Raw genomic sequence first — 18,364 nt, 5'->3', positions numbered from 1 at the left:
GCTGCTGAGTGTCCCGTGGCAGGCTGGGGACCTCTCTGCTCATAATGGCATCTGTGATCCTATGAGGGGTCTGTCCCAGCTTGCCGTTGAGGAAATGAGGCACCGACGAGTGTCCTGGTGAAATCGTTGTCCGAGCTCTACCAGAAGGCAGGAGGACTGATTTTATCGTCAGCAAAATGGGAGGGATGCCTGTCTCTTGGAGTTGAATTAAAGGAGCCCGTTCTGGAGGGCACCCCGTGCGGCAGGCACGGGGGAAACATCAGCCTGTTGCCCCCTACCCTCTGTCGCCGTGCCACAGGGTTCAGACACAAGAATGCCAGTGTTCAGGGGGCTCCGCAGGGAGACACCGATCAGTCACCCCATCTAGGTGAGCACCCAGGGTATACAGCCTGGATGCTGGGCAAAAGGGAAGGGCTTGGTTTCTGGAAGGTGCTGGTGGAGAGCCTCGGAGTCTAAAAGGCTCCCCTGTCTGCTTAATGGCCAGAGGCATTAGCTGCCTGGACTCCCCTCGCCAGCTGGCAGGGTGTCCCTTTCCCTACCCCAGCTAAGAGCCTGCAGATCTGATGTCCTTCCGCCATGCTGGCCTCTCAGGATGTGGCCATACTGCTTGCTCTTTCCTAGGGACCCCTGCCATGCCAGCCCTCCCCTTTCCCTCTCCTGCCCCAGGCCCCAGACTCGGGCCTGTGTTCCTGTCCCAGGAAGGTGGGGCAGGAGGGGGACAGGGAACAGGATGGAGACTTCTTGAGGAGCTGTTGGGAAAATGCCTGGCTTCCTGGCCTCGTGTTAAAAAGAAAGAAAGGAAGCAAAGCAGCCTTCCCTGCTCAGCAGTTTGTCCCGGGCGGAGCGCGGGGGCCTGGACGTCCCGTGCCCTCCCCCAGCGCCAGGAGCACAAACAAAGGAGGCTGCTCAAGATCAGGAAGTCCAAGGATGGGAAATTCCAGGGCCTCCCGGCTCCATGCTCCTTTTCCACCACCCCTGACTGAGTCCAGGCGCAGAGGGGACAGAGTGCGAACCGGCTGTGCCCTCAGACCAGCCCCAGCTTCTGGGGAAAGGGGCCTCTGCAGGCACGCTCTGGTTTCCTTGGAGGTGACAAAATATAATGTGCACGGCCGCAAACTAGGGGTTAGCAGTGGGCAACCCAGTTATCTACTGCAGGGGCCCTTCCTCAGAGACCGAGTCGTCCACTCAGGTGGTAATTCCTTTGCAACCAGGCCCAGGCTCCTCTGTCTGGTTCCAACCCCGCTCTGTGCCTGGCCCCTCCAGAATCTGCTTTCCTGTCCTCCCCCAGGTGACCCCATTCCAGCTGGTTCCTTTGCCCCTGCAGTCTTTCGTACGCTGGCCTGGTTGCTGGCCTGGCCCAGTTTTCGTACTCACTTGCTCTGCGACACGGGGAGGGTGCTTCATCTGTAAAATGGGGGTACGAATACTGCTACCCACCTCCTGGAGCAGGAGGGTCTGCGTGGAACTCCTAAGGAGTGCTGAGTAGCTGTCAGCTAAGTGATTGAATGCTGTTTGGATCCTCTCTCCACAAAGCCATCTTGAGCTACTCCAGAGCCCTCCGAGCTCTTCCATCCCCGAGCTCTAATGGACTGGCCATCAGTCCCACCCTGCTGAGTGCAGGGCTACAGGGTCCTCCACCTTCCCCGCCCCGAATGTACACACAGCAGCGCCCCTTAAATACTTGCTGGCCTGCTGATTCATGTCCCTGGGAAAGAGGTTTTCCATCACCCTCTGAGCCAGCCCCAGGCCTCGGGTCTCTGTTTCCACATCTGAACACCACCACAGGCTGGCTGGTCTCGTGGCTCCTCTGGGCCCTGCCGATGCACACGTCCTTCAACATCCAGCCCCGCCTGGGAGACTCACCCCTGGCACTGGAAGCCACGGGTGTCTTTGGACTGAGTGCTTCCATTCTATGGGTGAAAGCTCAGGAGAGCTGCCCCCACGTGCTCCACCTGGAGGAGCGAGGCCCACTCTCTCCTCCGAAACTTGCCTTGAAGGAACCACACCATTGGAGCCCAGCTGTGGAGGCCGGCACTGGGCTTGGCCTGGGTCAAGACTCTACCTCCTTGATTATTTTGAACGCCCGTCAAACCAGGCCTAGCTCTTGGGCAGGTTTCAGTTTTCCTTGGCAAAGAGTGTTGAGACATTTCTTTGAGAGGTTCCTCTGCCTCTCTCACCAGCAACCTGCTGGATCATGGCGGCCCTGTGACCCTTGTGAACGCCTGCCTCACCAGTGGTGTCAGGTTATATTTGGGGGCTGAGGCGTGGCCGCTCTGTGTGTTGACCACAGCCAGGGCTGGCCTGTCTCAGCAGAGCCCAGGGAAGCCACTGCTAACCGCTTCATGTGTCCCCCTTAGCTTATGCCCATCCTGGCACATGTCTCACCTGTGAGCACATGACCCCACAGAGCTCCCGAGGGCCCCTGCTCCTCACCTCTTGCCTATCAAGCGGGTCCTCTTGATGGGAGCCACTTATCACCTCCAGAACTGCGGGGCTTCTGACTGCCCCTGACCCTGCCTGCCTTTCTCCTCACCACGGTCCCACCGGCAGCTCCCTGGCCCCTTCCCTCACCTGGAATGCCCCCCCACCCGCCGTGATCCTGCCTCCCCACCAGAGCTCACTTCTGGAGGCCCAGGGGCGAGCATTTCACTGCACTTGGATCTCTGACGGATGTGTGTGTGTGTGTGTGTGTGTGTGTGTGCGCGCGCGCGCCTGCCTCCTCTTGTTGAGCTGTCACAGCTCGCCTCTGGGCGCGGGAGGTGGTTTCTGAGCTGTGACCACGCTGGGGAGGGAACAGGCCAAGGAAGACCCCTCCTCCTTCCTCCTGAGAGGGCCATCCCAGCCATTGCTTTTTTTCCCCCCTAAACCACACTGTACCTGGCTCTATTAAAGATGCCTTCTCATAGACAGTCGTGGCATTTTAGGCAGGCCAGGAGTGTCCACCAGTAAAAAGAACAGAGTGGCCGGCCTCCGTGGATGACCAAACACGGAGAGTTGCCATGACACTCAATGAGGTCTTCCTTTGCGGCTCTGACCAGCAATCCTTAGGGCAAGGGTGGCCCTGCTCCCCACTTGTCACCAGACGGCCATGTCTTTGAGGAAATGAAACGGAAATGGCAGAATTCTCTGTCTGAAGACCCAGGATCTGAAAACAGGAACCATGGCTCTTTTGAGTGACACCATCTCCATGCGGTTGCTCAAATGTCTGCCTCACATGTGCTTCCTACCCCGTCGATCTGGCGGGGGAGGCTGGTCCCGACATGCCCCTGGGTGTCAGGAGGTCAAGTCTGGGTCGAGGGTGTGGCGGCAGGAAGAGGACCCAAGGACACGGAAGCCGATTTTAGTCCCCTCACAGCGCCAGGCGTCTGTGCGAAGGCACCAATGTGCAGCCCGACCAGGACCCTCTGCCACAGAACCAAGAAGGAATCTCTATTAAAAAAAAAAAAAAAGTTCAGCCCATTTTAAGCCAGTTTCTGAGATATGAGTGACATTTGGTTGTTCCTCGAAGAAAAAAAACCTTCCTTAAAGAACACAAAAACTCTGAGTGTGACAACACGGCTTTAAAAAGCAAAACATAGTTCTGTATTTTCATAAAACTTGATAAGAAATGTTATTCAAGCTGTGTCGTCCCCAGAAATATAGCACCTCAAAAGGACCCTCTAGTCCCCCAGACCCGGCTGTTTTATCCGTATCAAGCAGGGACTCCCTTGTCCCCTTTAGGTAGCTTCACCCCCTTGTTTGCAGGGGCTTTTTTTCCTTTGTTGTAAAATATTTATAACATAAAATTTGTCATTTTAATAATTTTTAAGTGCACGTTATTTATATTCACACCGTTGGGCAACCATCACCACTGTGTTTCCCAAACGTTTTCACCACCCCAAACAGAAACCATGTAGCCATGAGGCAGTAACTTCCCATTCCCAAGCCCCAGTCCCTAATAACCTCTGTTCGACTTTCTGTCTCAGCGAGTGTGCCTGTTGTAGATATTCCGTCTAAGTGGAATCATACAGCATTTGCCCTTTTGCGTCTGGATTCTTTCACTCAGCATAGTGTTTCCAAGGTTGCAGGGACCTTCCTGGCCTGGCCTCTGGCTCCTCCACCGTGGCCCCGGCACCCACTTGCCCTTCCGCCCATCTCTCCAGCACGGCGGAGATGGTGGAGGGCAGGCTTTGGCCAGGCCAGAAGTCGCTCCTGCTTCTCCTCCTCCTTGCAATGCTCAAATCCCAGCCCTTGAACAGAACTAGGCACCAGGGGGAGCTTTGGGCCAAAAGCCTGGAGTCTTGAAGGCAGGAAGTGGAGGCCAGAGAACAGGTAACCAAGACTATTCCCCAGGCAGAGGGTGAAGCAGGGTCAAGTGACTCACTGACCAAATGAGGCCCCGCTTAGGGTGACAGGCCCCAGCAGGTGACTCCAGGGTTTCGAGATTGGTCATCTGAGGCATCCGAAGGCATCGGAAGAGGAAGGTGGACTGGGGAGAGGGGTGATAGGCTCCCTTTTAATCATGCTCCCCATCTGCCTTGATTTATTCCTGTGCCATTTAGTCTGTCCGGTGTGGCACCCACGGTGGCAGCGAAGGTACAGAACACGATGCCTGGGTAGTGTGCGCTGCCGCGGCCTTTGCAGAAAGAAGCTTAGCCCGAGGTTCGAAGAGTCACGGGACAGTCCTACCCTTTGACCCATGAATTCATTTTTTGGAATCTTCTAGAAAGGACACAATCAGGGGCGCCTGGGTGGCTCAGTCGGTTAAGTGTCTGACTACTCTTGGTTTCAGCTCAGGTCATGATCTTGGGGTCATGAGATCGAGTCCCGCATCAGGCTCTGCACTCAATGCAGAATCTGCTTGAGATTCTCCCTCCCTCACCCTCTTCCCCTCCTGCTGCTCACCTGTGCGCCCGTGCTCTAAATAAATACATAAATACATACATAAATAAAATCTTTACAAAGGACACGGTCGGAAACACATACCAATATTCATGCATGAAGATGTTCCCTCTAGTATTATTTATAATAGCCCCCAATAGGAAACAACCTAAGCAGCCAATCTTAAGTGAATGACTTAAATTATAAAATAGTGCACATCTATAAAAATGCTATTTGCAGAAGAAAACAAGATTTTTGATAGTGGGGGAAATGACTATGACGATGTCAGGCAAAAAAAAAAAGTTTTTTTTTAAGCGGACTACATAATTTCCTGTATGCATTTTAATATCAAGCACATAAGGAAGAGAAATCACAGGGAAGAAAAAACAAACAGAAGCATATGCCAAGCTGCTTGGTGCCGTTATTGGGTTTTGTTTCCTTTTTATTCTTTACATCTTTCCCCACCTTGCAAATGCTCCACGAAAGGAACACGCCTTACTTTGATCTTCAGGACGAGAAAGCAACACAGGGGAGCACCAGGCCTCCTCCTCACGTGACGAAGGAGGAACCAGAATCTGGGAGGCGGGTATACCTGTGAGCCATATGGTACCTGCCCATGCTTTTGGGGGGACACCATGCGGGTGGGAGATGGGGTCAGGTGGCGGCGGCGTGCGTGCACCAGAAAGCTGGCTCAGACCAGGGTTGGGAGCATAAATGCCTTCGAGGGCCTGGCAAGTATCGTACTCACGTGAAAACGTGCATAGGAAATGGTGGGGACTGTGGCACCACGGAGAGCTCACGCCCCACAAGCTGCAGTGGTCGTTGGCCACGTGGCACCATGGGCCCTGGATGACCAGAACTTCCATTTCTCAAAGCAGCCAGACATTCTTTTTAAGCTGTGAACTCCTACTAAACACTGGCACCCAGCTGCAAGCTTTCCCGGGGCCTTTGGTCCACGTCCACAGATGTGAGCTCTGGCCTGTTCCTCCCTCCTCCTGGGCTCCATGTTCCCTGTGTGGGTGACAGGGCGTGGTGCCTGCCAGGGGGCCCTGGGCACAGACTGAAAGTGGCTTCCTTTTGTTCTTTCCGCCAGAAAGCGAACCTCCCTCTCCCCTGGTGTCCGGGATTATCGATTACAACATGCCCCTTACCTCCACGTACCTGAAGCAGATGAAGCTGCGGGTGATGAACTCCCAGGAACAGGTAAGGCGGCGCCTCCCCCTCCCTGCCTGGAGGCGTCCTAACCACCTGTGTGTGGCTGGTTCTTTCCAAGATGTGGGGCCACAGCGTGTGTAAACACACCGGAAATCAAAGAGGCCCTTATCTGGTGATCTGGGCCTTGCCATCCAGGCCGAGGGGAGGGAAAGAATGTGTTCCTAGTTAGGGGGTCTGCTGGGCAGACCGCCCTGCCAGGTCTTCAGTGAAACCCAGGAAGCTCATGCTCCACAGAACTTTCCCAAGGGCATGGGCGACGGAGGGGGTGTGCATGACCTTGGCTCTCGGTGGTTCTCTCTCGGCTCTGCCTTTTGTCTGCAATGTCGCTCGCCTCCTTTCCCCAGGGAGGTGAGAGAGGGGCCCGGGCTGCTTGCCTGTGGCCTCTGTCACTCTGGGGGCCCAGACAGGCCAGAAGGATGGGCCTTGGAGGGTGGCCCGTGTGAGATAAGGCCCTGGGGCCCCCTGGCTGTCCAAGACTCGGCAGCTGTAGATTGCCAAACGCTGTCAGGCACCATGGAAACAGGCTATGAAAAGAAAACCACTCTTGCCTGCCTCCCAACACAGTCCACCTTCTAGCCCTTTGCAAAGCAAGTAGCCTGACTGTCCTTCGATGAAGGACTAGGTGAATGCCACCCCCTCCCTCCACCACCGCCTAAAACCAGGGTCCTAATTTCTCACCTCCAGCTCCAAATTTTCTCATCTGTTCTGACCTATGAACCTACCATATCTTTGAGGCCTACCTAGGGGAATGGGTCTTTCCTCCCCCTCCCCCAGCTGAAAGTCTGACTTCCAGCCCTGGGTGCATGCTGTCCCACATACTGCCGGTCTCCTTGACAACCCGAGCATGCGTATGCAGAGTGGGTGCTGGCGCCACAGCCAGCTCCGAGGTGATGTAACAGGACGTGTTCAGGTAGCATCTGGGGCTGTGGCACCCAGTTCGAGGATTTGAGCTGGCTGGCTTGAGCATGCCACGTGCTGCCCTCCCCTAAGGGAGAGGGGATAGCGTGTCCTCCCATCCCCATGCCCCAGACCCTAAGGGTTGAAGGAAGTAAGCTTCGTTCTGGGTGGTAGAGTTGTTTGTGTCTCTGCGTCTCGTACATCTCACCTGAGGTGGTCTGTTCTGTGATGGTTGTGTCCCTATGAAACATCGCGTGATCAAAAATAACGTCAGTGGGGAAAATGGTGCAGGGGTTTCTAACTCACAACGGCAGAAGTGTTTCTGCGCAGGAATATCAGTAATCAGGGTGGTGCTTTTGTTACTAGTTGTAAAATCCAAACACCGCTGTGCAGGGTCAGCATGACTCCCGTTCAAGAGTAACTTCTTTCCCTATAACTGTCCACACTGTCATGAGCACCTGGCTTCTCACACTTTCTTATCACCGTTCTCATCTGTCACCGTGAAGTGTAGCGCCACTCGAACAGCTGGTAGTACAGCCTCACGGCTCTTTCTTTCCTACAGAATGGTGCCAGATCCAGATCGCACGGGAACCAGTAGTAGTCAGAGTCGCCCATGTTGTGATCCCTCGTTACTGGATCCCGTTGTAGTTTGTCTCTTGTTATACAAACTCTTACTGTCTGTGGGGAATTAAAACTATCAGTTAGGTATATTGGCAAGGGTTCAATCATTCAGCAAATATTTATGGAGCCCTACTCCATGAGCCAGGCTCTAGGGATGAGCAAGTCTTAAGGAACTACTGTTACTAGTTCTTCTTATGATTTAGGGGAAACAGACACTAATGAAAAACAATCACATACCAATGCCCAGCTCAGAGCAGGTAGCAATAAACAGATGGGGGAAAGATGAGTCAGTCATCACAGTGCAGCTGTGACGAGTGCCATGCGTTAGGACACGTGGTGCTGTGAGTACTCTTGGATGGTCATGAGGGTTGAGTCAAAGCAGGGCTTTGCCTCAGAAAGGGATGGATGAGCTGTACTGGAGGTCTGAAGGGAAGAGCTCCAGGCTAAGGAAACAGCTTGTGCAAAGGCCCTGTGGCTCGAGGGAGGACAGCACCCATGAGAATCTGAGAGACTGATATGGCTGGTGCAGAGACTGTGAGGTGTTCTGTTGCTGAAGACAAAGGAGAGAAGACACACGTGTTGGGCAAAGAAGCACTCAATGGGTATCTGTGAATGAACCCAAGTTCATGAAACAAGATGGATGAACTACCCCGGTGAGGTTTGGGCTACTCACAGAGGAAAGGCAGATTGTGGGAAGGTGTTTTTCCCCAAGGCACTCTGAGAGTCCAGCTGGGGCTGACATTGAGAGCGGGTGTCTCAGAGTCAACTGTGTCTTCCTCGCCTTCATTCATAGTTTCCCAGGTGGGGGTCCTTGGACAGTATCCGATGTTCTCCCTTGTGCTGCAGGAGATCAAAGGTGCAGACCTTCCTTGCACACACCGGGCAGGAGAAACAACATCGCACTCCAGCACTTGCCACATAGCCCCGAGTCTCTCAGGCAGTCCTGTTCTATGGCCGGGCACATGGTGAGACTCGCAATCCCAGTGCTCATCAAATTATTTATCTGCAGGAGCAAGGAAGGGCTGAGGACCCAGAAGTCGCTGATTCTTCAGCTTGCGTTGGAATGAAAAATACATATATTTGAATTGGTAGCTTCTCTCCTGTAGGGAAGCCAGAGCTGGGCTTCCCTTGGGGTCAGTGAGTGGCCTGCTGTACAGACGCAGCCAGGGGCCCCGGCTCTGCCACTGTCAAATCCCATGTGCTGACAAGGCTCTGAAAGTGGCTTCGTTCCCTGAAGCATCCCTCTGACCCCAAAATGCTGACGGAGGACACCTACCGTGTTTGCAAGTCACTCACGCAGGCCGTAAGGAAAAGAAACCCAATTGTAAAGGAACAGGAGCTGGGATAAGTGATATTTTATTAATGCCAAACAAAGCTCGACATCTAAAAACTCTGGGTGAGAAAAATCCCGATAATTCGCTTTTTCCAGGATGAGATATCCAGGAGACAAATAGTGAGGCAAATAGAACGATTTCCCCTCGCTTTGCTTGGAGCAGACAATGAACAGGTGGTGGGGTTTCCGAGTGAACTTGACAGAACCACGTTACTTGTTGTCCAGTTGTGTCAAATTAATATGTGGGGAAATGGGCCTTTCTCCACAGAGGTTATTAGGTAAAACGAAAATCTAATAATAGTCACACAAAGAAAAAAGGTTCTTCTTGAGGGCTGATTCAATGCAGCAAATACGTATGGTGTCCTCAATGTGTAAGACACTGGAGGGTAGGGATGTCAGACGCCAGCCTCCCAGGGCTTCCGCCCGAAGACATAGAGCCCAGAAGCTATCATCGCAGTGGCCACAAGGAGCTGAACGTAGGGGAGTGTAGTCTGATACACTCTTTTTTCCCCCTTACTTGGGAAAATTCTTATAAAGACATAAAACGGAAATCACGTTTAGTTGTATCGAGGAATGTATGAGGAATACATTTTCTTGGGGGCAGGAAGACTTCATGAGACATGGACTGTCTTGGAGAATGCTCTGTAGTGTTCCCTGATGAGGCCGCAGAGGAGGCGGGGCGCGCTTACAGGGCCAGAGGCAGCCGCCAGTGTCACCTACAGAGGTTGAGTTGGCCAATCCCTTTGTAGGGCTGTGTGCAAGACACGCCAAAGAGGAGCGCTAAGGTCTCCTCCACACGGCACTGGTTTTCTTTTCTGCGTAACTTGGTTTTCTTTCATTCTTCTTTTAATTACACAGGTAACACCTGGCCACAGTAGCCAAAAGCAAAAGCATGGTGATAAAAATTGCCGTCATCCCACCACTCAGGTCACTGTGAATATTTTGGGGTCCAGCCTTCCAGACTATTTTTTTTTAAGATTTTATTTATTTATTTGACAGAGACAGTGAGAGAGGGAACACAAGCAAGGGGAGTGGAAGAGGGAGAAGCAGGCTTCCCGCCCAGCAGGGAGCCCAATGCGGGGCTCGATCCCAGGACCCTGGGATCATGACCTGAGCCGAAGGCAGACGCCTAACGGCTGAGCCACCCAGGAGGTGCCCCCAGACTATTGAATAGAAAGAGGATTATCTTCTACAACCTGCTTTGCTTTTCCAGTGTTGATTTTCCATATTATCAGAGCCTCTTTACCCTCTGGGCCTAGATCTTTCTACCTACCAAATAAGCTGGTTTTATAATTTGCCTGTCAATGCACTCACTCCTTCCCCCATAGCTACCCACCCATCCACCCACTCATCCACCTACCCATCCATCCATCCACCCATACACCCACCCACTCACCCATCCATCCACCCACCCATCCACCCATTCACCCATCCATCCATCCACCCACCCATCCACCTACCCACCCATCCACCCATTCACCCATCCACCCACACACCCACCCACCCATCCACCCATCCATCCATCCATCCACCCACGCACCCACCCATTCACCCATCCATCCATCCACCCACCCATCCACCTACCCACCCATCCACCTACCTACCCATCCACCCATTCACCCATCCACCCATGCACCCACCCATCCACCCATCCATCCATCCACCCACGCACCCACCCATTCACCCATCCATCCATCCACCCACCCATCCACCCATACACCCATTCACCCATCCATCTGTCCATTCTTCCATCCATCCATCATCCATCCATCCATCCATCCATCCATCCATCCATCCATCCATCCATCCATCCATCCATCCATCCATCCATCCATCCATCCATCCATCCATCCATCCATCCATCCATCCATCCATCCATCCATCCATCCATCCACCCACCCATCCACCCATACACCCATTCACCCATCCATCTGTCCATTCTTCCATCCATCCATCATCCATCCATCCATCCATCCATCCATCCATCCTTCTATCCATTGCTCACTGTAGCCAGGCATGGTTGCAGGTGCTAAGGATATAGTGGTGAACAGAAGCGAGTCTATGCCCTGCAGGCTCTCACAGTTCAGTAAGAGAGACAAGGAAAACCAAAATCAACACTCTGGGGTCTTAGAGGAGGTACAGAGGAAGGACAAGGGAGTGAGCTGGGTGGGTGCTGTTGTAGGCATTGAGTTATTATTAATTAGGCAACTGTTCTGGGACACCTGGGTGACTCAGTTGGTTAAGTGTCCAAAAACTCTTGGTTTTGGCTCAGGTCATGATCTCAGTGTCGTGGGATCGAGCCCTGCGTTGGGCTCTGCACTGGGAGTAGAGCCTGCTTAAGATTCTCTCTCTGCCTCTGCCTCTCCCCCCTTTCCCTCTCGAAAAGGGAAGGAAGGAAGGAAGGAAGGAAGGAAGGAAGGAAGGAAGGAAGGAAGGAAGGAAGAGAGAGAGAAAAAGAGAAAGAAATAAATTAATTTTAAAAAAATTAGCCACCTGTTCTGTGTGGAGCACTTCACACCCTTTACCCCTTGCCCTCACAGCTCTGCAGGGTCCCATTATTATCCTCATTTTGCAGGTCTCATAGCTGTGGCTCAGAAAGGTTCAGCACTTGCTCAAGGTCACACAACTACTGACATGAATGAAACTCAGATCTCTTCCATCCCCGAACCTGTGCACCTGCCAGGGCCCCAAGCCCTGCTTCTCTGCACACTTACTGAACAAGGATGTGCTGATGAGAATCTGACGCAGATGTGCCGCCCGTGGGGTTGGTGGAGGGAAGGTGTCCTTGGCAGAGATGCTGACAGAGCACATCAAGGGTTTTGTTTGGCCTGGGAACTGGGATCTGCCTTAAATATACGAAGCTTAAGGAAATACTGCAAGAGGAATGTGGCAGGGGACTGGGGCTGGGAGGGAGGTCACCCCTGCCTTGCGAATGCTCAGCGATCTGCAGGGGTTCACATAGAACTTGATGTGCATATTATGGGTGAGGTTATCCTGATCTTTCCTGAGATCCCCATGTTTGAACCAAGACCCTAATGTAGAAATCCTATCCAGATCCGGAAGGAGAGAGACAAATTATCTGTATTCCTTCCCCTGACACATACTTCCATTTTATAGATATGGAGGCTGAGACCCCCGGATCAGCTCTTTTTTGGCTCCCACACCCCCTCGATTCCTTTGCTCTGTCTAGAGTGGGAAGGCTGTCAGCACCTTCTTCAGCCTCCCCTTTCTCCAGTTCCTGAAGCAGCACTAATGTCCTGCTAATGGTTTTAATGGTTCTCCCAGCAGCGCGTGAAGTGGTGCCGCTCCATTGTTTGAGCCCCAGTGACCGAGGCTTTTACTTGTCTCCATTAACCTCTGCCTCCCTCTCCACTGCCCAGAGTTTTCCTTGGGTCCTACCGGGTAGGAGAGGAGGGGGAGGATTCCCCTTCTCCTCTCCACAGCACACACGTGGGGCCTGCAAGGTCCACAGCCCCTGCCCGGGGCCGCTGGGGTCTCCAGAGCTCGGGCCCCCCTGCTCCTCGCAGCCAGCCAGTGTGGAGCAGCCCTTTCTTAGCCGGGATGCCAGCCCACCCGCCACACAAAGACCCTAGAGGCGGGCTGCCAGTACCAGTTCCAGTGCCTACCAGCTGTGTGACTTGGGGCAGATTGCTTCACCCTCTGTGCTTTATTACTTGGGAGTAATAATAATACTCCGAACTCACAGCGTTGTGCCAAGAGTTAAATGATACAAAACAGGCTCAGAACTTAGCACCGTGCCCGGCACGTTAGAAGCACGGGGAGTCTCAGTGACCTGTACTGCCGTCAGCGTCCAGCAGACGTAGTAGTGACCTTGTACCAGAGACCAGGGCCGTACAGATGAATAAGCATATAACTGTTCTCAAGGAGCTTTTCTTAGTAGATGGGACAGCAGCCACGGACTGTGACCCAGACAGAGAACAGAGGCCAGAAAGGGCCAGGAACCTGCCGGGTGGTTCAGGGGACGTTTGCTTATTTTAAATGAGATTTGGGGGGCGCCCGGGTGGCTCAGTCGGTTTGGCATCTGCCTTCGACTCGGTTCATGATCCCAGGGTCCTGGGGTCCAGCCCCACATCGGGCTCCTTGCTCGGTGGAGACTCTGCTTCTCCCTCTCCCTCTGCCTGCCGCTCCCCTTGCTTGTGCTCTCTCTCTCTGTCAAATAAACAAATAAAATCGTTAAAGAAAATGAGATTTGGGCTCTCATTGTAACCCCCCTGGGCAAAGAGGGCCCAGGTGAGGGAAGTTGAGAGGTGACGGCTCTAGGAGACCTGAGCTGGTGAAGGCTGGAGCCAGTTTCGGGGAAAGGAGGAAGAAGAAGAAAGACAGAGAGGAGGAGGCGCAGAGCATGGGCCTACTTGCAGTGAGGCTGCATGAGAGCCCCTTCCTCAGCCAGCACTGGGGAGCTGGGCAAGGATTTGGGCAGGAAATGAACACAATCCAAGTGTAGAACTTTCTCAGGTTCCAGTCTCTGTAAGTGTAGGAGGAAATAAGCCCATTCCAAAAAGCTCTCCACATTCGCTTTTTTTTAAAATTGTGATAAAACATTTGTAACTTAAAATTTGCCATTTTAACCATTTTTTAAAGTTTATTTATATTTTTTAGTAATCTCTATACTCAACATGGGGCTCAAACTCACAACCCTGAGATCAAGAGTCGTGTGTTTATCAGACTGAGCCAGCCAGGTGCCCTGCCGTTTTAATCATCTTTTTAAAAAGATCTTGTTTATTTGTTTGAGAGAGAGAGAGAAAGAGAGAGCAAGCATGCACATGAGCAGAGGGAGGGGCAGAGGGAAAGGGATAAGCAGGCTTCCAGCTGAGCAGGGCAGCCCACATGGGGGTCGATCCCAGGACCTGAGCCGAAGGCAGTTGCTTAACCAACTGAGCCACCCAGGCGCCCCCATTTTAACCGTTTTAAAGTAGACCATTCAGTGCATTAAGTACATTCACAGTGTTGAGCAGCCATCACCACTGTCTCCAAAATTTCTTCATCACCCCAAAGAGAAACTCTGCAACCCTTAAGCAGTAACTCCCATTCTCTCCTCTCCGGCCCCCGGTAACCACTGTTTTACTTTGTGTCTCTATAAACTTGACTATCTAGGTACCCCTATAAGTGGCATCACATATCTGTCCCTCTGTGTCTGGCTCATTCACTTAGCATAATGTGTCCAAGGTCTGTTCATGTCGTAGCAGGTGTCAGAACTTCATTCCTTTTTATGGCTCAGGAATATGCCATCACTTGCTAGACCACATTTTATTTATCCCTTCACCCGCCGATGGACATTCGGGTTGTTTCCACTGTTTGGCTAACTGCATTCATTTTTTAATCTTTTGGACCAGGCTGCAGAACAGGGAAGAATTAAAGCAGGACTCTGTTCCTTTTCTCTCTAAGTCCTTGCCCTTCTTTGTGGCTTTCTTTTCTCATGAACACTCTCAGCCTCAGAAGGACCCCAAGAAATGGGTAGACCCAAAGAAGAAGTGAAAGCCTGTCACTTAACCTAAACAGTGCCTGACTCACAGGTGTCTTACCTGTGTAGAACCCATGAGCACTGACTCTGACACCCAGATTTAAGAGCTTGATAACAATAATGATCTCAGGCACCTGGCTGGCTCCGTCCAAGTAGCGTGTGACTTTTGATTTTGGGGTCGTGAGTTCGAGCCCCATGTTGGCTGTAGAGATTACTTAAAAAAATAAAATATTTAAAAACAAAACGATAATGGTCTCCTCCTTCCCCTTCTTCAGGCTGCACTGCAGCTCAGGCAAGATGTGAGCTCAGAGGAGAAATAGCAGAAAGCAAATGTTTCCGTGTCCCCTGTTGTGGCTCAGTGTACATAACCTTTGATGGTCTATTAAGGAAGCAGAGGTTCTGATGTATTTCTTTAAAATTAAACAGGTAATCTCCATGGAATAGAAATAGACTTTAGAACTTTTAAACCCCTAGAAAAAAATAAAAGAAAGAAAACCTGATCAATGCAGCAAGAGTAATTAAATGAGGGAATAAAAGAGGAAGCAACCAAAGGAGATATAATAAATAGAAAACATAAATAAGCTAACAGGAACAAGACCAAATGCCAGTAAATCACAGTAAATGTAAATGGGTTAAATTCCACTGCAAAGAATAAAAAAAGCCTCCGATGGTTTTTTTTTAATAGCAAAATCCATTTGGTATTTACAAAAGACATTTTTTTAATGACACAAAAACAAAGACAGAAAGAAGAAAAAGAGAAGGCAGTGCTGCTACTATCAAACAAGTAAATGTTCAAGGCAAAAAAGCACTAAATAGGGCAAAGTGAGACATTTTATGTTGATCAAAGGCAGTTTCCCAGTAAGATTTCAGAGCCTCTTGACCTTGGATGTCCGCCCTTGGGGGAGGTTAAGGAGGTGGTTGGTGCTGTGGAACAAAAGTAGCACCTTCAGGCTTCACCATGAGAGGAAGCACCCTTCTTCCACAGCCCCATCATCAGTCTCTTCACCTTTTGCAATTTGTGCTACTGTGTTGCTGTAGCCACTTCTCTAGACCAGTATCTTCAGACTTTGAGCACCTCTGTTTTTGCTCTCGGAAATGTGCATGGAGTAGTATATGGAGTGGACCCTGTGGAACTTGTGAGAGTGGGGGTCAGCTGCCTTGGTTACCTGGAGTTTAGTCCTTCTCCTCTCCCCACTGGGTACATCCACCAACGCCTGCTGGGACCACTTTCTCAGTTCCCAGCCTCCTTCTTTTCTCCCAACTCCTGGCCTTCCTGGTTTCCTTCTCTTGTTCCCTCTCTTGCCTCCCACCTCTCAGACACCCTCAGCAGGCCTCTAGGACCAGCCCACTGTTACTTGTTATGTAGTTGAACTGAGGGGGCACAGCTTGCCTCCATGAGAGCCCAAAAAGGACCTGAAATGGCTCTGGCTCCATTTTCAAGATCTGAGAAGCTATGGCCCAAACCTTTTTCTGTCTCAGTAAATCCCTGGCACCGGGGAAGGTTTGTGCTTCAGCGGGAAAAACAAAAAGCAGCTAAGATACTGATCTTGACCAAGGCTTCTGTTTGGATTTTTCCAGGCAGAGAATGATCCTTGGAACATTTCTGCTGTGAGATGATGTGCAGGTGGGCCAGTTGCTCTCAGATTCTGCCCTGTGCCCCTCAGACCCTCCCCCATAACTCCAGGGTGATTCACTCTCAGAAACAGCATCTCACGTGGCCCTTTATCTTTTTGTTGTTGTTGTTGATTTGTCTTCATTTTTATTTTTATCAATAAAATCCATGTTTTAAAAATCATATAGGAAAACAGCAGCTCCTGCCCTGGCCTCCCCACTTTAATTTCTTTTTTCCAGAGACAGCCTTTTATCTTTTAGCTCTCTCTTCTGGTTTTACCTTTTATTTCTAAATAACATATGCTTATGCTGCTGGTTCTTGATTTTGAAATTTGGGCTGTTTTGGTTGATGTTGTTTAATTTCTTGCTGTAGGAGATAAGTATTTAGACTAATACACCCTTGAATAAATACATGTAGTATTTCCCCTTCCTCCATCCCTCAATATTATCCATACCTCTCTCTTTGGATAAATCACTTCATTATCTGTATTATTACAACTGTGCATATATTATTCATAGCTGAGCCAGTTAGCATACTGTGATTGCGTTTCCTTTCTTTTGATTCTCCAGAGTTAGCCATAGCCTCTTTTCCCCCCAAACTTAGCCCTTTATCTTTTGATCTTGCTTATGATGTGTGTTTTGTCACTTTTATTTTTATGTGCTCGAATTTATCTTTTTTATCTTTTTTTTTTTAAGATTTTATTTATTTATTTGACAGAGATAGCTAGCCAGTGAGAGAGGGAACACAAGCGGGGGGAGTGGGAGAGGAAGAAGCAGGCTCCTAGCAGAGAAGCCTGATGTGGGGCTCAATCCCAGAATGCCAAGATCACGCCCTGAGCCGAAGGCAGACGCTTAACGACTGTGCCCCTATCTTTTTTATCTTTAATGGCTTCTACGTTTGAGTCTTTACAAAGCTGAATGATTCCACTCTAACTCCATGTTCTCTTTTAGTACTTTCATTTTTTAAAAAAGATGTATTTATTTGAGAGAGGGAGTGCAAGAGCAAATTGGGGGGAAGGGGCAGAGGGAGAGGGAGAAAGAGAATTTTAAGCAGGCTCCCCAATGAGCATGGAGCCTGATGCAGGGCTCGATCTCATGACCCTGAGATCATTATCTGAGCCGAAATCAAGAGTCGGATGCTTAACTAACTGAGCCACCCACGCACCCCAGTGTTTTCATTTTTTTTTAATAGACTACTTTTTAGAAAAGTTTTAGATTTACAGAAAAATCGAGAAGAGAGTACAGAATTCCCACATAACCCCCCCACACACACACACAGGTTCCCATATTATTAACATCTTACGTAGTTGTGATACATTTGTTATAACTAATGAACAAATACTGACACATTATTGTTAACTGAAGTTCGTAGTTTATTTAGATTTCCTTAGTTTTTACCTAATTTCCTTTTTTCTGTTCCACGATCCTATTGGGGATGTCACATTACATCTTGCTGTCATGTCTCCTCAAGCTTCTTTCGTCTGTGACAGTTCCTTGGCTTTTACCTGTTTTTGATGACCTTGACAGTTCTGAAACATACCGGTCAAGTATTTTGTAGAATTCTGGAGTTTGTCTGATATTTTTCTTTTTCTTTCTTTCTTTTTATTTTTTTAACGATTTTATTTATTTATTTTGAGAGACAGAGAGAGAGCGCACGAGTGAGGGGGAGGAGCAGAGAGAGAGGGAGAAGGAGACTCCCCACTGGGCAGGGAGCCTGCCGATGCAGGGCTCAATCCCAGGACCCTGGGATCATGACCCGATCCGAAGGCAGACACTTAACCAACTGAGCCACGCAGGCACCCCTTTTCTTTCTTTCTTTCTTCCTTCCTTTCTTTCTTTCTTTCTTTCTTTCTTTCTTTCTTTCTTTTCCTTCTTTCTTTCTTTCTTTCTTTCTTTCTTTCTTTCTTTCATGATTGATTTGAATTTCCCTCATTTGTCTTTTTCTTCTTAAGATTTATTTATTTTTGGGGTGCCTGGGTGACTCGGTTGGTTGAGCACCTGCCTTTGGCTCAGGTCATGATCTCGGTGTCCTGGGATCAAACCCTGAGTCAGGCTCCCTCTCCCTCTGCCCCTCTCTCTCTCTCTCAAATAAATAAAAAAATCTTTAAAAAAAATAAAAGATTTAATTTATTTGAGAAAGAGCTGGGTGGAGAGGGACAGAAGGAGAAAGAGTCCTAAGCAGACTCTGCACTGAGCGCAGAGCCCGATGCAGGCTCCATCTCACAACCTGAGCCCAAACCAAGAATCGGCGTTTACCCCATTGCACCACCCAGGTGCCCCTTGTCGGATATTTTTCTCAATATAAGACTGGAGTTATGGGTTTTTAAGAAGAAGCCCCCAGACAT

General features: G+C 50.3%; 1 protein-coding gene across 2 annotated transcripts in view; it reads left to right on the top strand.

The window, feature by feature from the left end:
* NOL4L (nucleolar protein 4 like) overlaps nucleotides 1-18,364 on the top strand; it is a 130,232-nt gene that overhangs the window by 57,857 nt on the left and 54,011 nt on the right. For both annotated transcript variants that reach the window (XM_040638153.1, XM_040638154.1), the window contains exon 4: nucleotides 5,954-6,063. In XM_040638153.1, the coding sequence (XP_040494087.1) occupies nucleotides 5,954-6,063 (110 nt within the window). The remainder of the gene's footprint in view (nucleotides 1-5,953; nucleotides 6,064-18,364) is intronic.

This window comes from Ursus maritimus, unplaced genomic scaffold (assembly GCF_017311325.1).
Source record: "Ursus maritimus isolate PB19 unplaced genomic scaffold, ASM1731132v1 scaffold_22, whole genome shotgun sequence".
Taxonomy (NCBI): domain Eukaryota; kingdom Metazoa; phylum Chordata; class Mammalia; order Carnivora; family Ursidae; genus Ursus; species Ursus maritimus.
This window is presented reverse-complemented; position numbering and strand designations above follow the sequence as displayed.